The sequence below is a fragment of the Scomber japonicus genome, chromosome 6, assembly GCF_027409825.1.
Source record: "Scomber japonicus isolate fScoJap1 chromosome 6, fScoJap1.pri, whole genome shotgun sequence".
In the NCBI taxonomy this organism is placed as follows: Eukaryota; Metazoa; Chordata; class Actinopteri; order Scombriformes; family Scombridae; genus Scomber; species Scomber japonicus.
Genome location: NC_070583.1, coordinates 21105069 through 21130883, shown reverse-complemented (window position 1 = coordinate 21130883; position 25815 = coordinate 21105069). Strand labels below are relative to the sequence as shown.

Below are 25815 nucleotides of genomic sequence, written 5' to 3'. Positions count from 1 at the left end.
ACCCCCATACAAATTCAGATCAGAAAACCAATGAAAGATCTCTTAATCCCCTAAACAAAAGAGCATGTATGCTTGATTACAGAGCCCAGCCCTCAGACTGCAGCAAAGATGCATGCCCACCTGCTACAGAGCTGGCAGCCAGGGCCGCCTAAAAGCTAAAATGGAGAAGTGTGTGGGCTGGTTGAGGAAGCAATAAAAGAATCAGAGCAGTAGAGTATTGTTTTAGTGCAACAGTTGCTCTTAAATGTCCATAAAGTAAAATGCGTTTACCTTACGTTTTTCATGGCAGATGAATAGAAACAATAAAAAAAAATACATCATAACAGAGATGACATCATGGTTAACTATACAGCCCCTCTGTTATATAGCAGTGCACAGATGCTGGATGGGACGTAGCAATCAATTATTCATCTGCTCTCATCCCAGCCATTGTATTACTGAGGATTCAAGATAATGGCACAAACGAGAGCAGAGAGCAGAAATACGATACAGAAAGGAATGAAGGGGTGAGTGGGGCCAGATTGTACTCACATGAATTCCCAGCAGGAGGGAGTGGAGTGTCAGCATTGCAGGCCGTAGAGAAAGCTTCCCATTGTAAGTGTCCCAATCCTCTACAACAGAATCCACAGACTGGGCGACAGAAAGGAAAGGGCAGGGTCTGTCTGGGAGAAGAAGGGGACAGTAAGGAAGAGGCGAAGGGGAAAGGAGGAGATTAGAGGTGTGGCTTACATGCAGCATTGGTCAGGCGGTTAATGGGAGGAGCTGAAGAACCCAATAGCATATGGAGGGGGCAGGGAATATGCAAATTAGACAAAATCTCAGGAACTGACTGAGGGATACAGTCTGTCTGGTGCAAAGGGGTTTGGCTTCCATAGAAACGGCCCATTTCCCCTTAAAAGGACAAAGGATGGAGTTTATTACCACTGGGGTTTGAATTATTAGGGTGTTTAGAATTATTGGGGTGTAAAGACAAAAGGAATACACCCATGAATTAAACAAATAAGGTAAAATCTGCAGTATTGTAATCCACAAATTCACTGCATGTTTCATATCACTGCTTCTTCAAATTTTCTTCATGAGGCCTCAGTGTCTTTACAATGTTAGTGTAAACAGGGAAATAACTGATTACTATGTAGAGTCTATGATGACAGGGAAATGAAAGGGTGTGGGGGAAGGCAGAGTGATGGGTGTGTGCAAAATGCAGGGGTGTCCTGCTTCTTATGGAGTGGTTGATACAGTTACTTGGGTGGATTCAGGTGGGGATGGGGGTTGGGCCGGGGCACTTGATGAGTCTGCCGTAATATTGAATAATACAACCTGTCTGCAGCAGGCATAAATAGGTTTTTTGTTTTTGTTTTTGAGGTTTATTTGTGGGAAAAGTGGGGATTGGACAATATAATTTAATCCAAAGTTCACCCTTATTGTCATTATACAATACAGGATTGCACCCTTCCTGCCACACATACAGAAAAATACATAAACAGGTCAAATAGCTTAATTATTATGTGCTAGTGCACTATGTGATGTGCTAGGGAAAAACTAATGATAGGGAAGAAGACAGAAAGGGATGAATGGAAATGTGGCTCTGTATTGTAACGTGGATTCGCTGTGTGAGGCTTGTGTGGTGGTGCAGGTGGTAGGGAGTTTGTTGGGGGTGGGGCTTTGGGTGAGGGGCAAACACAGTCATCTCTGGGTTTTACTCTGCAATGTGGAGTTGCCATGGAGACTGCTTCCACTGGAGTTCAGTCAAGATGGCTGCTGCAATCTGGCAGCAGCAGCAGCCATGAGGTGGCCACACAATAGTGAGAGTTGCTGAAGGTAACTGATGGACTGTCACTGATGACTGAAGAATAAAAATGAATGAATCACATATTCATACATTTTATCAAATAAAACATCATTACAATATGTCAAATTTACCAAGAATGTGTGATTTTTAAAATTTATTAAGCTATCCTTTTATTTATTGAAAATATATTCTTCACGGCTTGCTGTATTAACAAATAACTGCCAGGGCATGCAGTTACTTGGAAATACATACATTACCTAGATAACACCTACAGCACATATTATAGTGTGTACAGATGAAAGATAAATAGGTAGAAAAATATTCAATCTAGTAAAAAGGTACAATCTCCTACATAGAAATGCCATGTTATCCCATTGATAAAACAGGTCCCACACTTAATGAAGTAAAAATTTCAGCAGATATAATTATATAATTATGGTGCAGCCTTTCATCATATTGATGACTGCATTTTTGCTCATGTGGGAATGTTGGGTCTCTTTAAAGTTAAAACCTGAAGAGTTTGGTTTAGAACCTGCTCTATGTGTAAAGTGCCTTGAGATAACTTTGTTGTGATTTGGCGCTATACAAATAAAGATTGATTGATTGATTGATAGTGATTGTATGTATGTATGCTATGTTTATACACAACACAAAATGAGCCTAAGAAGAACATTTAGAAAAAGAGCATGAAATAGCACTATATTTCTAGTGTGTAAGAATTCATATACCTCAACACAAACCCATCACAAGTGTATTGACAAAAATGAGCCTAAGAATGACTCCAAAATAGTATATTAACTGTAAGACCTCTGGTTTAGGACCCTTAAATATTAAAGAATGCAGTGTCATCACACAACACAAGCATGGTAGTATAGTTATGTGGTTTATTTTCTAATTGTGAATATGTTATAATGTACAATGTACTAGGACCTGGACACTTCTGCGATTCTCACTGAAACTCATGGTATTCTTTTTTTTTTACTGCTCTAACTGATAAGAGATCAAATTACAAAGACAAATCTTGACAACTCACCATTTGCTGACAATATTATTTCTTTATCTATAATTTATTTAGCTATCCATTTTAAGCCTCATAATAATTTATCATGAAGAAAGAAAATATTACTCCAATGGTGTTTCTTAAAAACAACTAAAGCAAAGGGTCACCCTCATTGGATTACATCATAGTTGCACTTCAGTCAGACAGCAGGGCGTAGTCCTGAAAAGATCATTCTACTAACTCTAGTACCAACTGCTAAGCCTTATACTTGTTTGAATTTATATTCTTAATTTCTAGATTTATTGGCCCAAACTGTGGTCTGACTGACACCCCAAGTCCACTCCTAGCTTGTAGAAACACTGGAGTCGTACAGCCTGGCATTGCTACCACGTACAATGTAGTAAAAAGGGAGGCTGGTACTTTCCATCATAATAGACCAGAAGGTGTTGGCTCTTCAACAATATTTTCCTCTTCTGAAGTTAATTTAAGATCAGCACTCTTCACTTTGTCACTGGCTGTCCATAGTTCAGCTCTGCTCAGATACAGGCTGCCTTTGTAACACTGACCCATTTAGGTCCAAAACAATGGCTGAATTGAGTAAGACCCTGAAAGCATCCACAGCCATCTGCATTTTTGATGCACTTCTGTGACAACAGAGGAGGATAACAAAGAGGCAGAAAACAAAGATGTTCATCACCATGGAACTGAAAAATAACTATATTGTATTTAAGCAGACAGTACATGTAGTCATATCTCAATGTATCAAAAATAATAAAACAAAATTTTAATACAGTTTCATTTCTCTATACTCACGTATACTCAACATTGTTTTTATTGTCTCAATACTATTTTTAGGCTAATGCATTTTAATCCAAACAAAGAGCACTCACTGCTGCGCTCCAGTGTTAACCAAATTTTCCACTTGATGAAGACAATATCATATTGTCAAAGGAATATTATTATGCATGGAATAGATAGAAATTAAGAAAACAATGGTTTACATTGAGAGTGCCTATCCTTCTTTTGTTGACTAGACAATATACACAAGGCATGGACATAAGCAACACCCCTACTTTCTGAGCAACAGTTTACCACATTACTGTTATATACTGCCATCTAGTGGTACAACATACATAATGACCTTTCCTCACCAAAAACATTCCCAAACACATTCCTAGAACCTTCTCTGTCTCTTTATAACCTCTGAATCCACGTAGACATATAACTTACAAAACTTACACATACAATAACACCACGTTTACATGTCTATTTTCCTGACTTAAAAACTTTCAACAACTATACACCAGAACCACTGCCCTTATGGACCGTTTCCTTACTGTTCTGTTGTTTGCTCATATCTCCAAGCCGTTTAAAAAAGCTAAAAAATAGTCCAGAGGTTTCAGTCTTAATCCATGCCATTTTAGGGGGAGTATTTTCACTATTTATCTGCGGACTGTTGTGGGTGCTTGTGGACTCTGCTGATTTGCCCTCTTGGTTTTGTTCCCCAGGCCCTCCATCTGCTGCTGGAGTATGGGTTAGAGAAACATTCGGCTTGCTTATTCTTTCTGCTGATGGAGAACTCTGGTTTGAGGCACCCAATTTGTCAGAGGGGTCAGTAAAATCAAACACTTGATTTGAGTTGTGACCAGCACTCTCTACTTGCTGTATCCCTGTATCTCTTTCTGTAGGATTAGCAGTTCTACCTGAAGGCTGAACCCACAGATTGTCTTCCTCTTCCTCTTCCCTTTTAGCGACCTTGGTAGGTAGAGTATGGCGGCGGCCAAGGTTACGCTTTGAGGGGGACTGTGGATTGAGCAAAAATTTAACCAAGTCCTCGTTGGTTGGGTCTCCAGGATACATCTGTGTCTCCTCATCGAAGGTGCACTGACGAGGTAAGGCACTATTTGCACCAGGAGATTTCTGATTTTCCAGCGAATATTCTCCAGATGAGACACTGCCTGTTCTGCCTGAACTGACATTGTTCTGAAACCGCAAAACTTTCTTTGATGCTTCACGCAACTTTTGGGCCTCTGCCTCATTATTGTCCTGTAGATCTTCCTCATCATCCTCAGTGGGGGCTGAGAAAGATTTGTCTGGGAAGGAAGTGCTGGGGATCTTACTGGCTGGGTTTGTAATACCAACAGAGTCCCCTTTTCCAGGAGTTTTCATCTTCTCATGTGGGATGCCATCTTTTGCCTTATTGTCCTTGCTATTAGACTCTGTGTTGTTTTGTGAAGAGTTCCCTGTGAGTTCACCTGCTGAATTCCACTCTTTTCTGCTCATCTCCTTAACCCTAAAAAGGCTTCCTTTATTTTGATTACCAGTTGGTAGGTTTGTCTGAGAGGTAATTTCTGACAGGCTCCCATTGTTGGGACTGCTACTTGTCGGGCTTCCATAAGTGGATGAGGGCCGTCCTGATCTTCTCCTGGAGACACGATTGGTAAGGAAGTTCTGTAACATGGACTCCAATGCAATACCATCCATTTCTTTGTCTCTACTGGAGCATGTAGCTGTGGACCTGCGCTTAGCAGCATTCTCCAATCTGTCTTTGTGTCTTCGCTTCAACTCTGCCATCTCTCGGGCCTTGTTTTCCTGCAGGAAATTTCACAGTTAATGGAAGCAGGATATTTTTTTACCTAATTGAAGGAAAACCAGTACATATTCTTACCTGCATTGCTCGCATAAACTTCTCACAGAAAGACTTGAAAATGGAGCAACACTCCTCCAGTTTGAACTTGCTGGGATCTTCACAGAAATACTCTGCCACTGAGTCACTCACTGACTGCAGTTCCTTAAGATCTGCCTCCGTTTCTGCCAAGCAGACCTCAGCCTCCTAAATAGAGCCCAATTAAAACAGAAGGACATGTAATTACCATTTATAACCACATAAACCTGGCTGAGTCACACGAACAAAAGGCTTCCATACCTTTAGAAAATCCTCCATCTGAGCTTTTAGGTCTTCCTGCTTCAATGTGTTTGCTTTGGCATCTTGTACTTTCTTTATCTGTCTTTGAAACTCTGCTTCAATGTCACATTTATTTATTCTAAAAGTATGAGGGAAAAAGATAGATTATGATGGTAAAGCAAATAAAAACAAGGTTGAAATAAACTGAGTGCCTTAAAAATGAAAATGTTTACCTTGCTGCAGCTTCAATGTGTTTGAGTTGTTCTGGAAATCTAAGCAGGGCCATATCAGCTTTGTGAGCTTGCTGTGTAGAACATGACAGTTTGTATAAAAATGACTTTTTACAAACATATCTTTAGAAACAGAAAAACTAACAAAATACATTGCAGTTAGATCAATGTAATTAAAGCTACTTGCCATCACAACATAATGCATGAGATTCATTCCGGGTTTGTTTGCTTTGGTATCCACTAACTTCAGCAGAGAAGCCATTCGGAAGCCAATTGCACTGCCAGCATAGCCACCCTGTGATCAAATCAAGAGAATGAGACTGAGAAACACACAAACATGGTGGAAAGTCATCCAAGGATCCACTATCGCGTATCATGTACTTACAGCATTCATGTAATTTCCAGTCTTCAGTACCAGCCGAATGACAGAATGAAGATGATCAGAATCCAACAGTTCTAAAAGAAGATACAAATGTGATGAATTCCCAGTCTAAATGAGTTTAAAACTTTAATTTAAGTCAAAATATGTTCTGGGTATTATCTTGTTCAAATCAGCCAAAAAATACCCTTTGCAGCAGTTGTCAAAGTACAAATGAATTCTTTCATTTCATCCATCAACGGGAAAAATTCCTCTTTCATGACCAAACTGCTGACACGCACTTCATAACTAACAGACACAAAGTTTGTATCATTAGTAAACCACCACTGACATTAAACATGTGCAATATATGCAATGACAATCAGATATCTCACCTGGGAATCTTGACCAGCAATAACATAAACAAATCTGCATCAGGGAGTGCAGATTGGTCACCCTTGAAACTCAGCAGCTGTTTCACCTGAATCCATTGAAAGAGCCGAAAAAAAGCCCACATATTTTAAAATCAGATTTTATTTTTTATGAGGTAAATTTAAAAGAAACATGATTGTGATATTAACATAACACGTAAGCATTTTTTTTTTAAATGAACAGCTGTCACAAGTACCTCCCCTTCATCTGGCAGCATCTTGCACAGCTCCCTCAGTTTCCCAGAACCAAAACTGAGAGCATTTCCTGATTTCACTTCTTCAATCATGTCTGTTACAGGCCTGTGGATAGAGGTGGAGAGATATGGTGTGTTCAGATCTTGATGTTTTTCTTTAGGGTTGGGACTTATTACTTTGTACATCTTAGGAAGGCTTGGGCTGCCCACACACACAAGCCTCTACCAGTTCAAATAGTTTTGTGAAAACAGCAACACTTTCAATACACAGGAAAACATATGCTGTACAAGAAATGACAAGATGTGTTTGGAGCAGAGAAAACATGTTTTCACACGTTTGCACATGTTTGGAGAAAAATACAGTAGCCATGAATAGCTGAAGAAAATGATAGATCACTTTGTAGATATTCTATTTTGCTGTTGGATACATTTCCATGTGTAAATGCTTTTGGCCATCATTCATTTCCTGTTAGATCTGTTGCATATGCTAAATAGCCTGAAGCAATATATTTATCTCTGCAGGCTACGTCAGGGAGGTAACCTGTTAGGGCTGTAGAGCAGTGTGGATTAGACGTGCCAGGACATGCTGGCTTTCAAATATCTATGAGTATGAGGCATCGTGTTCTGCACTAATCTGTCTGCTTCATCATTTGTTATTTTACAGTGCAACTTGTAAAGACAATTGAGCAAAAGCAATAATATCTTAAGAATACTACCACTGACTCACCGCTTGAACTGCTTAAGGAAAATTCCAATGTTCATGCTCTGCTTGGAGCTGAGGATGGAAACCTAGGAGTGGGAACAGAACAGACCTGGATATAATCAGTTTGTCAGTTGCCAAGATAATCTCACTATTGGCTCGAGCAGTGACTTTTGTATTGCAGATACTTTAGCTTTGCAAACAGACAGCTGACTCCAAAGGTTAAGAATCCCAGTTGATTGAATTGAACACTCAGGGAAAATATAACATTTTGCATCAGTGATGAATTTTCTCAGTCTTTCTTGCAAGTACATAGGTGAAAATAAAATGTAAGTAACATCTTTTTACCCACTTTTGAGACTTTTAGACATATGTTGACCTCAATGTATCTACAAAAGTAATTGAGCTGTCAGATAAAAAAAATATGAGATGAAAGTCTTTCTTTCTGGTTGTTTTGACTACTTAACTGAAGCTTGAATATGGAGAGCTACTATGTAGAATAATGCTGTATAAGACCATAATTATACCTTCCTTTGGCAAACACATAACAAATAATGAGACTCCACCCCTGTATTGTAAATCAAAACACAATGTCCCTGAGATATTACATCATAGTGTTTATAACTATCCTGGAAATGCCATGTTCAAATAAACCAATTACTTTGCTGCCCTTACAATGAGTTTGAAAATAATCTGTTACGTTTTACAAAATGATGTCTAGTACAACAGCAATGTTTTAATACTTTTGGCTATTCCCTGTAAATTACATGGATTATTTAGTTATGGTATGTGCAGAATGACTGTAAACAGATCATTATTCATATTTTGGGTCTTGCAGAGAGTCTGCTACAGTAGAGTTTTTGGTTTTGATCTGAGGTAAACACTGTAAGAATAATTCCTGTTTATCTCAACCTATTACTACAAACTCTCTGGGTTAAAGTGTCACTCAGATTCAGCAAAGTGGGACACTACACTCTGGTTGGTTGTACTTACCATTTCCCCTCCTGAGGCAGCAGTTTGCATGCCCCTAAAGCTTTGGCGATTCAGGGCCTTAAGTTGTTGCTGGCCCTGCTTGTGGCTGAACAGTTCCTCCATGCGATCAGTGTCCAGCTCATATTCCCCATCAGGTTTATCTACTGTCCAGATGTTGTGCTTTCCTATCACGGTGTGTTTGGGAATGGTTTCCCAGTTGAAATTGCGCATCCTGGAGCGCCGGTGCTCCCCCCTGGTAATGAGGCCTGGGCCATGTAGGGCTGGAGGTGGTGGAGGAGGTGGTGGGGGTAAAGGTGGAGGTGGTGGTGGTGGTGGTGGTGGTGGAGCTGGAGGACCTCCTGGTTGCATCTTTTAACAGGAACCTCTCAGAAGGCTCGGGATGCAGTCATGGTTTCAGTTACACATAATGGCAGGATTAAAGTCTTACAATGAAATATAAGCGGATGTTTTTATGTGAATGCGGTGCAGCCGTTTTCCTGGTGTAACTAGTTCAAAATGTCATCAGAGTTAGGGTGATGTATTCAGACTGAAAGAAATAAAACAGGGTGGGGTCAGAGTTACAAATGGACACTACAAATGTCAGCCACAGTGGATAAAACACAAAGGATAAAACTTCCTCTATAGTACCTCAAATGTAACCGTAATCTTTCTAAAGGGTTGTCAAAATGTAAGAAAATCATTATGATAGATCGACAAAACATGAATCTAATATATCTAATGTCAAATCTATCCTTACAGCCACAACTTGTTACAGGATTATCATAGTAGCTACAGGGACAGGGGAGACACCATAATGAAATAGTTACTGTATAACCTATATTAAATTCATTGCAGTTGACTATTCATAGTCCAGTTATAGCCTACTAGTATCTTATTATTTGACACCACATTAAGCCCTGCTGTATTCGAATGGAAAATGGCGTTTAAGTGCATTTGACTGACCTTATCCACCTTAAGTACACTTCTAAAACCAACCACCATTTGTTAATATAGGCTACTAACAGTAGGTCTATTATCACTTATCAGGTAAAGATCAGTTAGTAAAATGACAACTTACCTTTGTTTTTATTCAGTTGCAACTTTTATCCTCATTTCGTCCCTTTTTTCAGTCTTATTCCTTTATCCTGAAACTTCCCATCACGAGTTGACACAACCAGGATAGCGTAAGAACTACAGTGTCGAAACTTTTACCTGCATGTTAAAGACACGCCCAGGTAAATCATGTCGATGACAGCCCACACCTTCCTGTCAGCAGGAACTCAGGGATTTAAGGGCTTGTTGGCTGGAGTTTGTGGCCTCGCTGCGTTTTCTGTCCTGCTGTCATGAAATGGTCACGTTAACAGTCCAGAGGATTTATAGACTCGTCCAGCGTGATTGACTGATAGAGAGAGAAAATGGATTTCTTTAAAGCCTTTGTAGTCGGTTACCACTTCAGCCTACAACAAACTACAAACTACTACTTAATCATTCTGTCTATTCACAGCTCGTGTTTATAATTGCCTTGATTTCTTTTTTTTTTATCAGTTGCGTGGGAAAAAACAAATAAGCAAATCCGTGAATTAATGAATGAATGGGTGTGTGGTTAAAACCGTTAAACAATAGGCAACATTCTGCTATGGTTAAACATTAAGCTATTGGACCAACTTTGATTGGCTTTAGGTCAGTCTGCCTTTTTGCTGCAGGGTAGTTATTTAACAGCAAGAACTTCAACTCTGTCCCAAATTGATAAGGAAGATAGCAATTCCCTAGATACATTTGAATGCAACTCATTGGGTTATCTATGCAATGGCAAGTGAGGCAGAAGGACTCTAAATGCCCAATTAGTGCTCACTCATTTTTCTGAGTAACTTGTTCAAATTACTAATTTTCATTTTGTAGCTTTAAGCTTTTTTAAAGTTCTAACAACAGTGAAGAACTACAGTAGATGTTCCTTTAAAAAACAATTAATTTGTGGTCTCATTTTTCATTTCGAAATAAAAATTAGGCCTACGTTACATTCTACCTTTTATCTTGATTTTGTACCAGTCATGTACCTTGAAAGCATTATAACAGAATGGCTGCATATACATATCCACAGACGACTAAAGGGATTGACCTGTATCAAAGACTTAAGACAGTCAGAAAAATATGCGACCACTCTGTGCTGTATATCATCTCTAGATAAGGACTCAGACATTTCAATAGTTTAACAATAGAGGAGATTAGATGTGTTTACTGGGTCAATTAAGTGCTTTAATCCGATACACTGTATTTGATCTAAGAACATGTAGGCCTATATGCTCTTTTCAGACAGGTTTATGAATAAATGGCATCATCATAACACATCTTTGGTTTTAGTGTTTCATCTGTTATGTTGGTATGTTTTAACTGCTGCACACCTACAAAAAGAAACATCTAACTTGTTTAAGCTACTCTTTGCTGCCCTGTGAACATACAACAAACCAGTCTAGCCTTATTGAATTTCAAGTACTTTTTCCTTATCTATGAGCTAATGCAACATGAGGAGAACTCCAGTATAACACAAAAGTGGAAAAATGTTCCTTTAACCTTCGTGTCGTCCTCCCGGGTCAAATTGACGTCTGTTTTCCTTGTTTCCTCCCTCCCTCCTTTCTTTCCTTCCTTCCATCTGTCCTTCCTCCCTCTTTCTTTCTTTCCTTCCTCTCTCTTTCCTTCTTCCTTCCTTGACTCGAGGACAACAGGAGGGTTAAGAGGAACTGAGACTTGTATAAGGTTGGCTAAAGGTGCATGTGGTTTCATGTGTTCAGTATTCCCATTCACTACTCTGTCATGCCCATTCCATGTGCTGCAATACACATAAATAGTGGTATACATATTATTTGCATACAATATCTGAAACTAAATCAGTGAGATAAACTTGAGACACACAAGAGTTAAAAATAGTAATACAGTAGGTCAACCACCTCATCTTTTTCCAGTTGGTCACTTACTTTTAATATAAAGACTAACTATGGGAAAAAGACTGGAACAAAGTGCAATGTTTGCAATGTTCTCTGATGCTGTGAAAGGTCAATATGGTGTAAACACTGGCGGGAGTAAATGAAGCAATAAAGAAACACAAAAGCATGTTAACATATGCCTTAAAACCTGAATTAGACTTTAAATAATGAAAGTACGCCTCAGTGAAATGAATGAATACCACATGGAAAACACGTTAGAGATATATCATTCTGTATTGTCATGTACATAATTAATTGTGCCATACATATTACATACCAGCTGTGAGTTTTCTCTACATACTCTGTGAAAGCTTTCCATATCAAAATGACACATTTGTGTCAACGGCACAGTTAAGTGGAACAAAACATCCAGCAGACTTTATTGGAAATGCAGAACAAGACAAAGACAATCAGCTGACTAGGACTTAAAAGACAACTTACGTAACATACAGTGTTATGTTACAGATTGGTAAATAAATAACACAAAATAAGATACATGAATATGCATACATATTCATACATTCTGTCCTTGAAGAGATACTGGAACTTGTATCCTAAGCTAGTATTCCCATTCACTGTTTGTGTTGTAAAAATTGAGACAACAAAAACAGAACTGCAGTGTCGCAAAGGTCTTTTTTTTTTTAAATAGTTGTACAAGGGCACCTTCCACAAAAAATGTCAAAGCTTGGTTGTTGTGCATTTTGATTTCATTATGAGATCTGAAATGTTTGAATTTATCATTTGAGATGTTACTGTTAAACATATTACATCTGATTATGAAGCGTGTTTGCATTTTGAATGTCTGTAAACTCTTGAGTTGTAACTGTGCTGGATTCATAAAGAACCCAACATTTAGGTGTTCAAACTAATTACTTGATTGTATATTAAGAGAAAATCACTATATTACAGTATATATTTTCCCTTCTTTACATGTAAACTGACCATTGAGGAAGGTATTACACAGAGCAAGATTAGAAACATAGTGAGATAACTTTGAGAATAATGCTATATCCTGGTGACGCCGATTTAAACACAAATATTAAGTTTAAGAATCTGATTCAGTCATGCATACCCAAGAAACACACATACCATTTCAGAGGATATTTCATAATATTTCTGACATTATCCCGCTAATTTGCTAATCCACTTTGTGGAAATCCTCCCATATGATATTCCATGAAATATTAAAAATAATTCAACATAAAAAAACAAGAAAACAATGCATGTGCAAAACTGCCAACGGATATTCCCACAATAGTAGACTATACTGTACATATATAAGAAGATATATACATGTAAATGATTGTGCTACCAAAAGAAAAATAAAGTAAGAAGAGGTCATTTTCTGACTTAACAAAAAACCCTAAATACAAATGAAACCCTTGTACCATCTATGTAAAACAAGTGATATTGAAAAACAATACAAACTTGATCTCTCATGTTTTTCCTTACTGTTCTCTACTGATCCTACAATATAATCCTTTATGGATTTCTTCTTGTCCATCTAACAGCGATCTCAAGTTCTTCACTGACCAGTGTGTCATTGTACATCTTCACCAGCTGGACCCTGAGCTCCTTACTGCTCCTCCAGCCAGGATGGCTTGTCTGATCCTGGGGGCTTTAGCTTCACATTGAATTGTATAAGAGTTTGTTCCAGCTGTTGCTGGTTGCCAGCAAAATAAGCTGAGATAGCATTGTGGAAGAGGAGCAGCTGCTTGTGCATCACCTTCACCTTGAAGTAAAAAGAAGAGGGAAAAGTCAGCCATTACGAACACAGTTTTCAAGTGTTTACAGGAACACACAGCCACTGGATGTTTATTAAGACAACATTAACTCACTGCTCAGATTAGATTCAAGAGGATCAGTCTATAAACAATTTTCACATTCCTCTGGAATGTATTCCCAAGTGTCTAGCAGGCTTTAAGATATTTTAAGGCATGGAAAGTCTTACAGCCTGCAACTTATGTTGATCATTATCTTTGTTTTACAGCAATTCTTGCAAAAATTAAACTAAATCTATAAAACAGGTATGAATTTACTTTGACAAAATTGACACATTGACTTTCTCTCACTCTTTCTGCAATAACTATGGTTAACACTCAATCTATTTAACAATACAGTGTAACCTATTCAATCAATCAGTGTGATGTGAGATGAAGAGATGATTGATTGGAATGCACCAAACAATGCTCCACCTATTCTTGATATAATCCCCCAACTTGTTTAGATTTTAGAATTTAGCCAAATACAATCTTAAATTAGCCTGGGTATACCCATGCTCTCATTCCAGCAAGATTCTACTTCGCTCAGAAAGTTAGCAAAGCCACCAAAGACAAAATTTTCGCCTGAGGTAGGGAACCAATCACAGAACGGGGAGGCGGGCTCAAGGCAATGACGACCGTAGAGTGACTCTGTTTACATCCAGCATGGCAGCCACGAGGTGTAGCAACTGTTCAAAGCAGCAATAGATTGTGTGCTAAATAAATTGGAAGGCAAGTTCACTTTGAAAATAGAACAAAAACCGTCATAAAAAGGATGATTGGCTGTAAGTTTGTCCAGTAGTGTACAGAAGCATTTGATTGACATTCGTTGATCCCACCTCAAATACGAGGAAATGAACGGCTCCTCGCAAGACCCTACCTCAATCTCACATGAGACTGAGACACGGTCTGGTGTTAGCCAGGCTAATCTTAAATGGGTTTTTTTATGAAACTTGAAGTCATTCAGGTAGTATGTGAAAGTCTGAGGAAAGTCTGAACACAGGAATGTAACTGACTACAACATACAAACCTTGTTTTCCTCTAGGAATTTGAGTTTGATGGTTACATCACTACGCAGCCGTTCATATTTGTCTCTGTGGATTTGGTAATCGTGCTGGGCCATATCCATGCGGACTATGGCAGCGGCATCCCTTGGGCCCAAACTCAGCTCTTCCAGATCAGAACGGTAGGCATCAAACTCAAGTCTGCATGTAAAAATAGAAAGCAGTTGTCAGCCAAAGACTTTCACAATCCAGGCACAACATTCAACGGAGGTTTTGTTTAAAGGACCTTTCTTACCTTGCATTTTCATAATGCTTAATGGTCATCAGTGTATCTTCCATTGTTTTGTTAACCAGGGTGTTGACACTGGCTACAAAAAAGTTGATGGCACCGAGCAGGGCCTCGCCATTCTTGCACAAAAGCTTTTGAGTTTCTGCATTATACCCAAACTCGTCCTGCAAAAAAAACACATATGTTTTACATGCCTATTTAATGAAAGAAGGTGGGGGGTGGGGGTGTGTGTGGAGTGGACAACACTCTACCTGTAACTCTGGGGACTTCTGGCTGAGGTCAGTGAAAGTGTCTCCAAGAGCCTGTTGTGTCTGCACCATGCACTGAAAATGATTAATGAGTGCAGTTGCCAGACTTAGGATGTTTTCATACTTGCTCTTGGTGTCTCTTAAGACATCAATCTGAGCCTCCAGTTCAAGATCTACTGTCCGTGAACCTCGACCAAACCGCTCTGAAAACATCTGTTTGGTACACTGTGTTGGGTAGTAAATACAGACAAAGAGATTACATTAAACTCAACATGGGGATCTCATGAAGTTACAGCACAGCAAAAATAGTTAGACGGTCACAGATGTTTTTTGACATAAGTGTAAGATAAGAAAAAAAACCTAAAGAATAAATCTATTTATCTATCCATCTTCATCAGCTTTTGAAAGACTAAAAAAGAAAAGTACAGTACCTTATATGTGTTAATGCCCCATTTCTTTACACTATCCAACTTCTCCACTGCTACACCCCGAGAAAGTTCTTCAGTTGAATTGCAAGCGTTATGGTTTGAGGACCCTAAAATCGAAACAAGAAAAAAAAAAAGCAGTTTACTTACTCACTTGAACGCATATTATCCTATCAACGTTGACCAACCTGAGTTTGACAGAAATTGTATGGGTCTTATGAGCATGGATATGGCGATGAGCCTGGTGATACCTGGATGCTGGTCTCTGTGTTGGGCAAGTCGACTGGCTGCAGATTGGCTTCTAGGCAAGTTAGCACCCCTCGATTTCATGCGAATGTCTGAAATGAGCATGGTGATGAAAAGGAGTGCGGGTGAGAGGAAGACATGGCAGTGAAATATGTGTCAGAAAAGCTTGGCAGTGAAATATGCAGCTGAACGACAAGAGTGTGAAGACTGAAAGGAAAATGTTAGGCTGCATGGTGGGGGAAACATAGTAAGTTGTGGTTTTGAAATAATCCATCATGCAGGCTTCTCATGCAGGATACTAAAAAGAAATGGTTAAAATGGACTCAATGTGATGAAAGGTAAGTAGCAAGCAATGACACAACAGTCATCCAAAGTGCATTTCACAGTACGTAAGAAGAAGACATCCTCATCAGACATCATTTCAAGGTACAGCCCTGTAACGTCAGGTTAGTGCATCCCTTATTTTAAAAGCTGCCAAAACATTTCTTGTAGCTGAAGCTGTGAGTTGAAGAGGTACAAGCAAGGTCGCATACAACTCCTTTTGTCAAGCAATACCAAAACCTACAACGGGCCAGAACAGACCAACATATAAAAGTTTAACTTAGAAAAAGAAAAAAGGTCTTCAGAATACACAGCCACCTGGTCCAGGAGCAGGGGCTCGTCTTCTGTCCAGATACTCAGGGTTGAGGCGAATTGCAGGCCCTATGGGATATGGATGTTTGTAATATAAACCAGGAGCCTAGAGGTCAGCAGCTCTCTAGTGACACATTTCAATACAAGGAAGATGAGCACTCAGTATGCTGTCTTAAAGGGGCATTAAGTATCGACCTCTTTCAGTGAATGAAGGATTTCAACAACACAGACAGATCTCTGGCACAGCTCAGAGTAGCCTGCAAAACAGAAATTGGACCACAAAGTGGGCTGTTTGAAGCCAGGAATAAAGCCATAAAAAGTCAGGAACTGCAGGGTCAACTGTATTGATCGACAATCCTATGAACCTGACATCTCTTACTTAATGCACCCTTTAAATTTGTGGTATCTTTGAGGCGTAAGCTGTGTCTGTCTGTGCTGTAAAAAATAAAAGCCAAAGCAAAACCTGTAGAGGATTGCAGTCATGGTTGCTAGCAGTACCTTTGATGGTGCTGGTTGGAATGATGCCCCCTGCAGGTCCTCCATAACCTCCTGAGACAATGCTGGTTTCATTCAGATTGGGTCCAGACACCATCACCTGCTGCAAGTCCTGATAGATTTACAACAAAATACTGGCAATAAATATAAAATCTTATATATTCACAGTTTACATCAACCGCATAGTTAAGCACAATCAATCATGTTATCATAGTATCTTTGTGAGCCAATAAGCTATACCTGAGCAACTTTCAGTTCAATTTTTATAGAATTGGCTGCATCTAACTGTCTATCATCCATCATCTGGCTGTGGCTCAGGAGTTAGAGTGGTTGTCCACCATTGGAAGTTTGGTGGTTCAATTCCCGGCTCCTCAATGTCAATGTGTCCTTGAGCAAGATATATACCCCCTGTGTGGTAGCCCCTTCCATCAGTGTATGAGTGTGTGTAAATGGGTGAATCAGATGTAATGTAAAAGTGCTTTGAGTGGTCATAACGACTAGAAAAGCATAATATAAGTACAGTCCATTTACCATGTCAAAGTTAAAATATGAAATAATAAAGGTTTCATGTCATTGTTTATAAGAGATATAACAGGGTTATCTAAGTCAACCCGCATGTGGTAACCATCCAAATCACAATTCTCACACAGACAGACATATGATTCATGTAAGTCCACCGATACTATAACTTTCAAGCCCGTCTAATGACCTTTTCTGTGACTGCTCTGAATGCAGGTAGAGAAAAGGTTAGAAATGCACCATTGAACTTATGCAGGCTTTACTGGAATGAGTCATAAGATGATGATGCAAAGGCTCATATGACTATCAATTAATGCCATAGTCACTCCCTCTTAAGCAAATAATGCAGTCATTCCCAGTTGCAGGTTATTATAATAGTGGTCTATAGCTACTGTACACACGCTGCAGGCCTGTGCATGGTTAGGTTACTGCTGGCCTACCCAGCCTTAGTCCTGGACTATGCTGTCAAGTGAAAAGGCTCCACAGAATTAAAAAAGGAGGATACTGTCACCGAGATGAGAAAAAAAAAACTGACCTGCTCCAAGCTGTCATCCTCTGGTAGTGCCCCTGTGTCTCCATTGCTGTTAATGGGGATCTCCATGGTAGCAGCCTTGCTCATAATACTGTCTGCCATAATGAAATCTCTGGAAGAAAGCACCAAACATTGTCACATAAGGATGGCATCACGTCAAATTGATGCTAGTATGCTTCAGCTTTCTAATCCACACTGACACACACACACACACACACACACACACACACACACACAGCTTGCTTACATTGATGTTAAGGCTAGCTAGTGAGCTACTATTTGACAGATAGCTTCTCACCACTGAAGCAGCTTGATATCTCGGCTCAGGTCCAGTTTTTGCGAAAGGTGAAACAAGCCGTCGTTTTTTCACACAGACAACAGTGTTAAAATGTAGAATAATGACGACGGGAAGGCTTTAAATATTATAATCCAATGCTACATCCATGGTTGTTTATCATTCACGTTCATCTGCTTGCTCCCCATGCAACTCATCCAGAAAATCCCTGCATCCAGCCAGCCAGCAGCTTTAGCAGTACCACTTCCAAATAAAAGTTGTGCGCTATTTTTATCGCTTTGCGAGACGCTCAACTGGGCTTTAAAAGCAAAATACGTTAATTTAAATGTGTTTTACATGCAGTTCTGTTTGTGTTATTGGATTAACGAGAGGCTGGAAGCGAGTACTGGGGTTGCATGCTCATATTTTGAAGGATAATACTCGCAACCTCCCACCCCTCCCCCTCTATCGTCCACGTCGTGCAGTGCTGACGTAGCTTTATCCCTAAATTGCAGCACCACCTTTTACCGCTAGATGTCACTGACAGCTCGTTATTACCAGAGTCTGATTGTTACATACAATCTGACACGTCACACATCCAGCTGTCCCTCATTAGTATCTTCATTAAAGATAATTAAGCATCTACAGGCAAGTGACAAATTAAATGAAGAGCCAGCACAGGTCTGAATACTTCACCCCTATTGTTATATTGTATAGTAAGGGGATCTGGTGGCTCTGTCATGCTGTGGGGGATATTTTGCTGGAATGACTAGCAGGGCCAGAGTTTTTTTTTTTTTTTAATAGTTCACTTGCACAGAATTTCATTTTACAGCATTGCATGACCACTGCAAACGTTAGTGGTAGTAGTGATTTATTTTGGTTCTATTTCCAAATAGAATGCACAATGAGATAAAATAATAAATTAGGCATTAGATTAAAAGGAAAACAGAATCACATTAATGTTTAATTAGCCTAACATTTCACTCAGTAACACTCAGTAAGTTTCACTCTAAATCATAATTGTTGTAAATTGACTCACATTCAGTCAGCAGTTGGTTGAAGTCATTTTTATAAAAACTTCAACAGAAAAAAAAAGATTTGGGGCTGCAGCCCCAAAAGCCACCCCCTAGCTCCGCCCCTACTGAGGAGTCACTGCAAATCAATGCAAAGTTGTTCTGAGTGATGACCCTTATCCTGTACGATGAAACATTTCTAGATAGGACTGGCCCCATCCATAGGGCATGAGGGGTCAATGCATGGTTTAATGAGTGTGAAAATGAGCACCTATGAGAGATTTCCAACCAGTGTGTTAGCATTCTCCACCATCATCATCAAAGTACCAAATGATAATATCTTCTGAAAGAATGGTGTTGAATCCCTCGAGTAGAGTTCAGAGACTTGTAAAATCAATACCAAAGAGCATTGAAGCTGTTATGGCAGCATGTGAAGTGTCAGCCCACTTCAGGATTGTGGAAAAACTTACAGTGTTTAACCCCTCAAATGTTGTGAGTGTGACTTATCCAAACAAGGATTGTTGCGTCCTGTGTTTCTCGCTGATTGCTCTATCTCTTGAAAATCAAACTGTATAAATATAGTCGTTTGTTTTGAGATGTGAAAGGCCCTGTGATGGACCTCACCCTAGTAAACTGACTACATTTCCAATCATTTGCCTCATTTGTTTCAATCAGGGATGCAAGGGAAAGAGCACATGGCTTCCAAATGTAGAAGTCTCTCTGTAATTACTCCAGCTCTGAATCGAGAGCCAACTCTCCACACCTTCTACCCACAATGTTTTCCTATGTGGCAAAAAGGTTAGTTCTCCTTGATGTATATGTGACATATTTTCCAAACATCTGAAAAATCATGTTGAGAAATCCTCTACTTGCTTCCTCATCATCCTCGTCTTCCTTCTTTTTTGGAAGTAGATTATAACATGCCTGAATTTGATTGCTGCACCACTTTGGTCAAAGACAAGAAAATAGCAAATGGTCAGGCTGGATGTTATGTTCTTATGGTTGCAAACCAAATGTTAAAATGTGTCTGTATTGAATTGAAAGCATTTTGCTGATTTGTATCCCTCTGCTACCAGTGGGTTCACACATTGTTATTCCCCTTCATTAGCAAGTCAACATGTAAAGTGCTGTTTGAGTGGCATGATATGTATATGATCCTGCCAAAATTCATAGATTTTACAATGGACATGGTAGGTGCATGTGCCACCCCCTTAGATAATGCTAGTATAAATCAAGATATTAAAGGCGTTCTATAATACAAAGTTTGGCAATTCACATTTGATTAAGAATGTCCTTTACAACAATGGAATTTGTAGGCTGTGTATGAACATATCTGCAACTTTCTGAAATAAACAGTCAGACATTCACACTGTCCAGTCGCACTTCACAGCGTGATTGGACCTCCTGTGTGGAGTGAAAAAGCAGCCGGGGACTGAAATTTTCTCTCCAATTCTCCAACAACTATTTCTCTCATTTTTGTGTAACAATACCTTCCAGGAGAGGCTGTGTGAAAATACACACCTTTATGCCCATATTTAATTATTATTGTACCCAGTGGTGGACAGTAACGAAGTACAAGTAATTCGTTACTGTACTTAAGTAACTTTTTAGCGGATCTGTACTTTACTTGAGTATCATTGTTTTGTGAGACTTTATACTTTGACTCAACTACATTTGGAAGAGGAAAATCTTACTTTTTACTCAATTACTTTCCAAAAACCTGTCGTTCCTTTCAATGTTCCTTTCCACAACATGCATGCATGACCAGCTGCTGTGACAGGTCCAAATGAACGTGCACCGCAAGTGTACCAATCAGAACACATCGTGTGTCGAGCAGTTTTGGCCCGGCCCCCTACCTGGCTACTTGTCCCAACTTGCCTTCTCCTCCATCCATATCTCTATTAGCATTCATTTGACAAAGTTTCGCTGTCCAGTAGCCTGCCCTGCCAACACATGGAAGTTAAAGAAATATGTGTCTAGTGTGGTTTTCCCCCTCCCTATTAATTCCTAATCAGGTGATTTCCATTTAGTATGATGTGCTTATGATAATTTCAAAAGATATCAATACCAGATATCACAAATGGAAAACATTTTGTTTTCAGGGTGGTGTTAGTGGGCTTTTTAACCTTAAATGACTTGATTGAGTGTATAAAGGACATACCAAGACATTGGAACTACATTACACCAAATTACTTTTACTTTTGATACTTAAGTACATTTGAAGCCAAGTACTTTTATACTTTTACTCAAGTCGACATTTAAAGGGAGCACTTTCACTTTTACTGGAGTAATATTTTACACTAGGTATCTCAACTTCTACTCAAGTACGTGGTCTGTGTACTTCGTCCACCACTGATTGTACCCCACCCCCATTACAATCGACTGTTAATTCCACTTTTGAGTGTGGCTGTTCTGGACTGTGATAGTAGGCTATACTTTTGATTGAAATTGAAACTAGCTCTTTTTAGCTGGTCTTCATACTTCCTTCTTCCACTGCAATTAGGTGAGCAGCTGGTAACTTCTGAAACTGACAATCATCCAACAAGCATGACTACTATACCTACGGATGTGTAGCACCTTCTACCTGTAGCACCTCCTACAGTAATATGCCTTGGATCATAATGAATATACAAGTCAATCAGTGCCAACATTAACATGTACTGTTACAAAGGGCAGGAAGTGAGGTCCCAGAAATGTAAAGTTAATGAGGCTGTTGCTCTTAACATAATCTCAAAGTTGAATGTCCAGTGGTTGTCCAGCTTCTTTAGTTCCAGTTTTGTGAGTGAATAATTGAAAGGGTATGTTTTGACTTACCATTTGAAGAGAGTGACTGACTCAACATCCTTTAGCTCCGGTACCTTTGACCTCCACATTATTCATGGGCCACAAACAGCCTGCTGTTGCTGAGACGTGAATTCTAAAACCAGTTGTTTTGTTTTTTGGAGTGGAGGTAAAGGAAATTATGTGCAGCAGTTAGTTACCAGCATTGCACAAGATTGCAATCTGCAATCAGGTACTTAAGGCTTATTAAACCAGAGTTTAATCAAAAAGGTTCCCATGTTTCAGCATGTTAATGTGATAAACATCTCAGATGCAGCTACAGTCAACAGTTGTGCCTTTTAACAATGGAGCAGTGGAGGGTTTATACTTAACTCTCTCTACTCTCACCCTTGGAAAGAAATGTTAAGACACCAAGTTCTCACACAGGAGAATGTAAATTTAGTGTCGGCCATAAATTTAGAACAAGGCCAAATTAAATTTTAAAGGTCTCAGGCGGAGTCTCCTCTGAGACTGCACTGCATGTCACAAAGTGAATGTATGCATTTGAGCTGAGCGTGAGACCTAAACCACAGAATGCCCCTCCCCCTGTCATTTTAGAGAGTAGTTCATCTTGTGTTTTAATGATCATTAAGCACGCTTCCAGATGTTGGGAGGGAAATTCGTCCTCACTCAGTCCCCTGTGCTCTGTAGCAGCAAACACGAATATTGGACTGAGACAGAGGAATCCAGAATAACATAGTTAAAAGCAGTGTTGCCTGCATCACTACTCCATGGGAATTACAAACAGTGCTCAATTTTTACATTATAGAGCATATGGAAGTAATTTTGTTTTTTGCCTTTAATGTGCCATTTCAAACAGTCTATCAACCTTTATCCCAGTTGGTGGTTCAATCAATGCTCTTACAGAGAAACAGTGATTCGTCTTCATAATGGATCACTGGATGCTGTGAACATCAATTGTGGAATGTCTGAAAAGACAACACATAATCAGGAATAATAAATATTTATATTCTCTCCCTTTAATTAATATTCTTTTCTGAGATTAATTATAAATTGAGCCTTTGAAAAGGTTTAGATTACAGTGTAATAGTATAGATATGAGTGGTTTAAAGGGTACATCAGACTTCTAATGACATGAGACATTATTTTGACTGACAGATGTATTCTTAAATGAATCACTGCTTACATAAAGTCCCTTTGTTGCATTTTTTTCCCTAACCTCTACATTTTGAAAGCCTTCATGTGAGAGAAAACACATAGCTGGATTCCTATTATTTAAATTAGATCCCAAACAACTGAGAAAAGTAATATCTTAAAACATGAAAAGGAAAACAAAAACAAACTTCAGGGTGTTATTTAGTAAGGGCGACTCAGTCTGATTCATACTTTATTGTCCTCTATAGAGGATATTTGCTTTGACAGTCTGTACGCAATCAAACACTAAAAAAAGTAACACTCAAAACAAACAAGAACATCACAACACACAAGTCTGTGATATTGTGCCCAGGCTATTTAAGGCAGTGATTACTGAGAGAACAAAACTCCTCCCAAAGTGTGTTTTTTTGCAGAGTGGTGGGGAGGAGGGTGAAGCATGGGTTTAGGGTGTGGCAGGGGTCATGTACCATGGTCAGTGCACTGTGAGTGGTGGCTGGGTGAGCATGTTGAAATAGCAGGAGGTGCAGTACAGTAGGATGGATTCAATAATACTTCAATACAGAAGGAACGGGAGGTGGGGTTTGACTGAGAGAGCCCTAAGTTTGCAGATGGCAGAGAGTCTTTGTTGGCAGTATTTATGGACGTCTGTGAAGTGGTGATCAAAGCTCACTTTATTGTCCAGCATGATACAGAGGTACTTTAAGCTCTCCACCATCTCTACTGGCTGGTTGTTGATGGAAGTGGAGCAATGAGGGGTGGCGAGTTTATTGCAGGTGTCAAAGACAATCTCTTTCATCTTGGTGATGTTGAGGAGGAGGGTACTGTCTGTGCAGGGGCAAAAAATTGTTGTTAGGCTGTGACTGACTCCTTGTTTGTGAGGAGGGCGAGTATGCCTGAGTCATATGTTAAGTATTTTGTAGTGGGGGAGGGGCTAAGACAGTCACTGGTGTAGAGTGTGCATAGAAAGAGAGTCAGAACACAGCTTTGTGAGGCTTCTGTGTTGAAGACAATGATGGTGGAGGTAATGGTACCAATCCTCACTGACTGGGATCTGTCACTGAATAAACTGTGAATCCAAAGGATGAGGAGAGGTGGAATGAGGAGATGGCCGAGTTTGCTGATCATCAAATGCTGTTGAATTTTGTCAAATGCTGAGCTAAAATCTATGAAGATGACCCTGGCATAGTGGCCAGTGGAGTCCAGGTGTTGAAAGGTGAAAACGTTTTAAAGGCACAAGTTCTTTTTTTAGTTTCAAGACCCCCTGAATACAAACCAACTTTGTGGCAGTGAGCACAATGACCTTGAATATGGCGTGAGAGCAATACCTTCCGATAAATTACAGGCTTTGCTATTCCTCTGATGTTTCCAATTAAATTCACCTGCATAATCAGAGGGACAACCAGTCAGAGGCTGCAAATAAACTGAGAGGGCAATTTAAGAATCGTAAATCCCACAAGAGCTTGTTGGCATTTTCACTGAAGTGTTAAAGCAGTTGTTAATTTTGTTTTCATGAACGCTACCTTTGGTTGGCACACAGAGGCTGCGGTCAGGATATGCACGAAAGGGCAGTTGTTTAGTTGCTTTATACTGTTTACTGACTTTGTCATGCAATTTTCTGTTTTACAGGTCTCCAATTTTGCAATCTCATTCACTTTACGTTCATGCTTTTTCTCAAACCATCAATTAGGACCTCTATATGAAGCTATTTTAACTCAATGTTAAATATAACTATATATACTGGTATGTATATAAATATACAACCTTTTCAAGAGCCTGTTATAATGAAGACAAGTTATAATAGCCACACAAGTATTTCTTGAAATCAGACTGAAGAGAGTGAAATCTGGAGTTTGAGCCATAAAGCACCCCTTGACAGAACTTAGACCCAAGGAAACTGAGCACACTGTCAATTACTGTCTTCATTTGAATTGCACATAGTCAAAAATGCATAGCAATATCCACGATTATTGCTGCACTACAACAAAAGGGGGCAATTTAGTCCTTGAAAATGTATTGTGGTCTATAATACTTTGCTTCTCTGGGCTGATTTTCTCAGACATACAAAACATTTGAATCCTTCACATAATAGCTGATGAGCCAGAAGATTCAAGATTTATCATATTGTTCTTCTGCATTTCAGATCTGTTCAGGCTGCTGCATATATTCCACTTCATGATGTAATCACGCTATTTCTCCGATTATGGACAGTGGTGACTGCTGAGAGAAAACAATATGGCATTTAAAGAAATGGTGTGTATAATATATAACTACTGTAAAATAAATTATTGGAAATCTATACAAATATATGTGATTTGTGGATATGCACAACACATCCTTCGACAGCTCAAATGCAGGATCTAAAAGGGATTTTCTCCAGTCATTTATGTCCACTTTCCTTTATATGGGTCAGGGATGCAGTGGCTAAAAGATAAGCAAAGGAAGTTCCTCTTGTTCCTCCTTGGGGATGTCAATGTGCTCCCAGCCAGGCCAGCTGGAAGATGTATTCTCTCCAGCATGTCCCGGGTCTTCTGCAGGTTGTCTCCATCAGCTGTATGCATTCTTGTCTTTTGGTTATTATCCAAAGCCTGTAAGTGCATGGGCTGGAATGGAGACTGAATTGTAAACGGATGACTTTGCTTTGCAGTGCAGCTTCCCCTTTACCACCATGTCATGTCAAGGTAATTCATTTGTATAGCCTCAAATTAATGTTTGTTTTCACTTTATTCACGTGGAAGAAACAACCTCAGAGAGACAATTTAAACAGAGATTCCTCTTCCTCAGACTACTGGGAATGCAAAAGGAGCCATAGTTAGAAGGCAATTACAAACCATTGATAATGACACCAAACGGGATTCTTTATACTGTACACTTTCAATCGGCACTA

General features: G+C 39.4%; 2 protein-coding genes across 4 annotated transcripts; both read right to left on the bottom strand.

Moving 5' to 3' along the window:
* Positions 1 to 712: 712 nt before the first annotated feature.
* On the bottom strand, positions 713 to 9823 carry LOC128359861 (FH2 domain-containing protein 1-like). The gene is made up of 14 exons (XM_053320183.1): positions 9792 to 9823; positions 9337 to 9368; positions 8601 to 8860; positions 7635 to 7696; positions 6911 to 7013; positions 6678 to 6763; positions 6491 to 6591; positions 6310 to 6380; positions 6112 to 6219; positions 5928 to 5998; positions 5716 to 5833; positions 5458 to 5622; positions 4493 to 5381; positions 713 to 891 (listed from the first exon to the last, which is right to left on the bottom strand). Exons 1-14 carry the CDS (start codon positions 9821 to 9823, stop codon positions 713 to 715), a joined length of 2277 nt encoding a protein of 758 aa, XP_053176158.1.
* Positions 9824 to 11813: 1990 nt separating this feature from the next.
* On the bottom strand, positions 11814 to 18352 carry LOC128360129 (arfaptin-2-like). Of its 3 annotated transcripts, none has more exons than XM_053320472.1 (10): positions 18007 to 18352; positions 17712 to 17820; positions 16661 to 16769; positions 16169 to 16231; positions 15472 to 15621; positions 15290 to 15393; positions 14862 to 15083; positions 14617 to 14774; positions 14348 to 14522; positions 11814 to 13289 (listed from the first exon to the last, which is right to left on the bottom strand). In XM_053320472.1, the coding sequence occupies exons 2-10, from the start codon at positions 17808 to 17810 to the stop codon at positions 13134 to 13136; spliced, it is 1236 nt and encodes a 411-aa protein (XP_053176447.1). In that variant the 5' UTR covers positions 17811 to 17820; positions 18007 to 18352; the 3' UTR covers positions 11814 to 13133. The 3 variants fall into 3 exon arrangements, with proteins under 3 accessions (XP_053176447.1, XP_053176448.1, XP_053176449.1); XM_053320473.1 differs by having other exon boundaries at positions 15535 to 15621; XM_053320474.1 differs by lacking the exons at positions 15472 to 15621; positions 16169 to 16231.
* Between the last annotated feature and the right edge of the window lie 7463 nt (positions 18353 to 25815).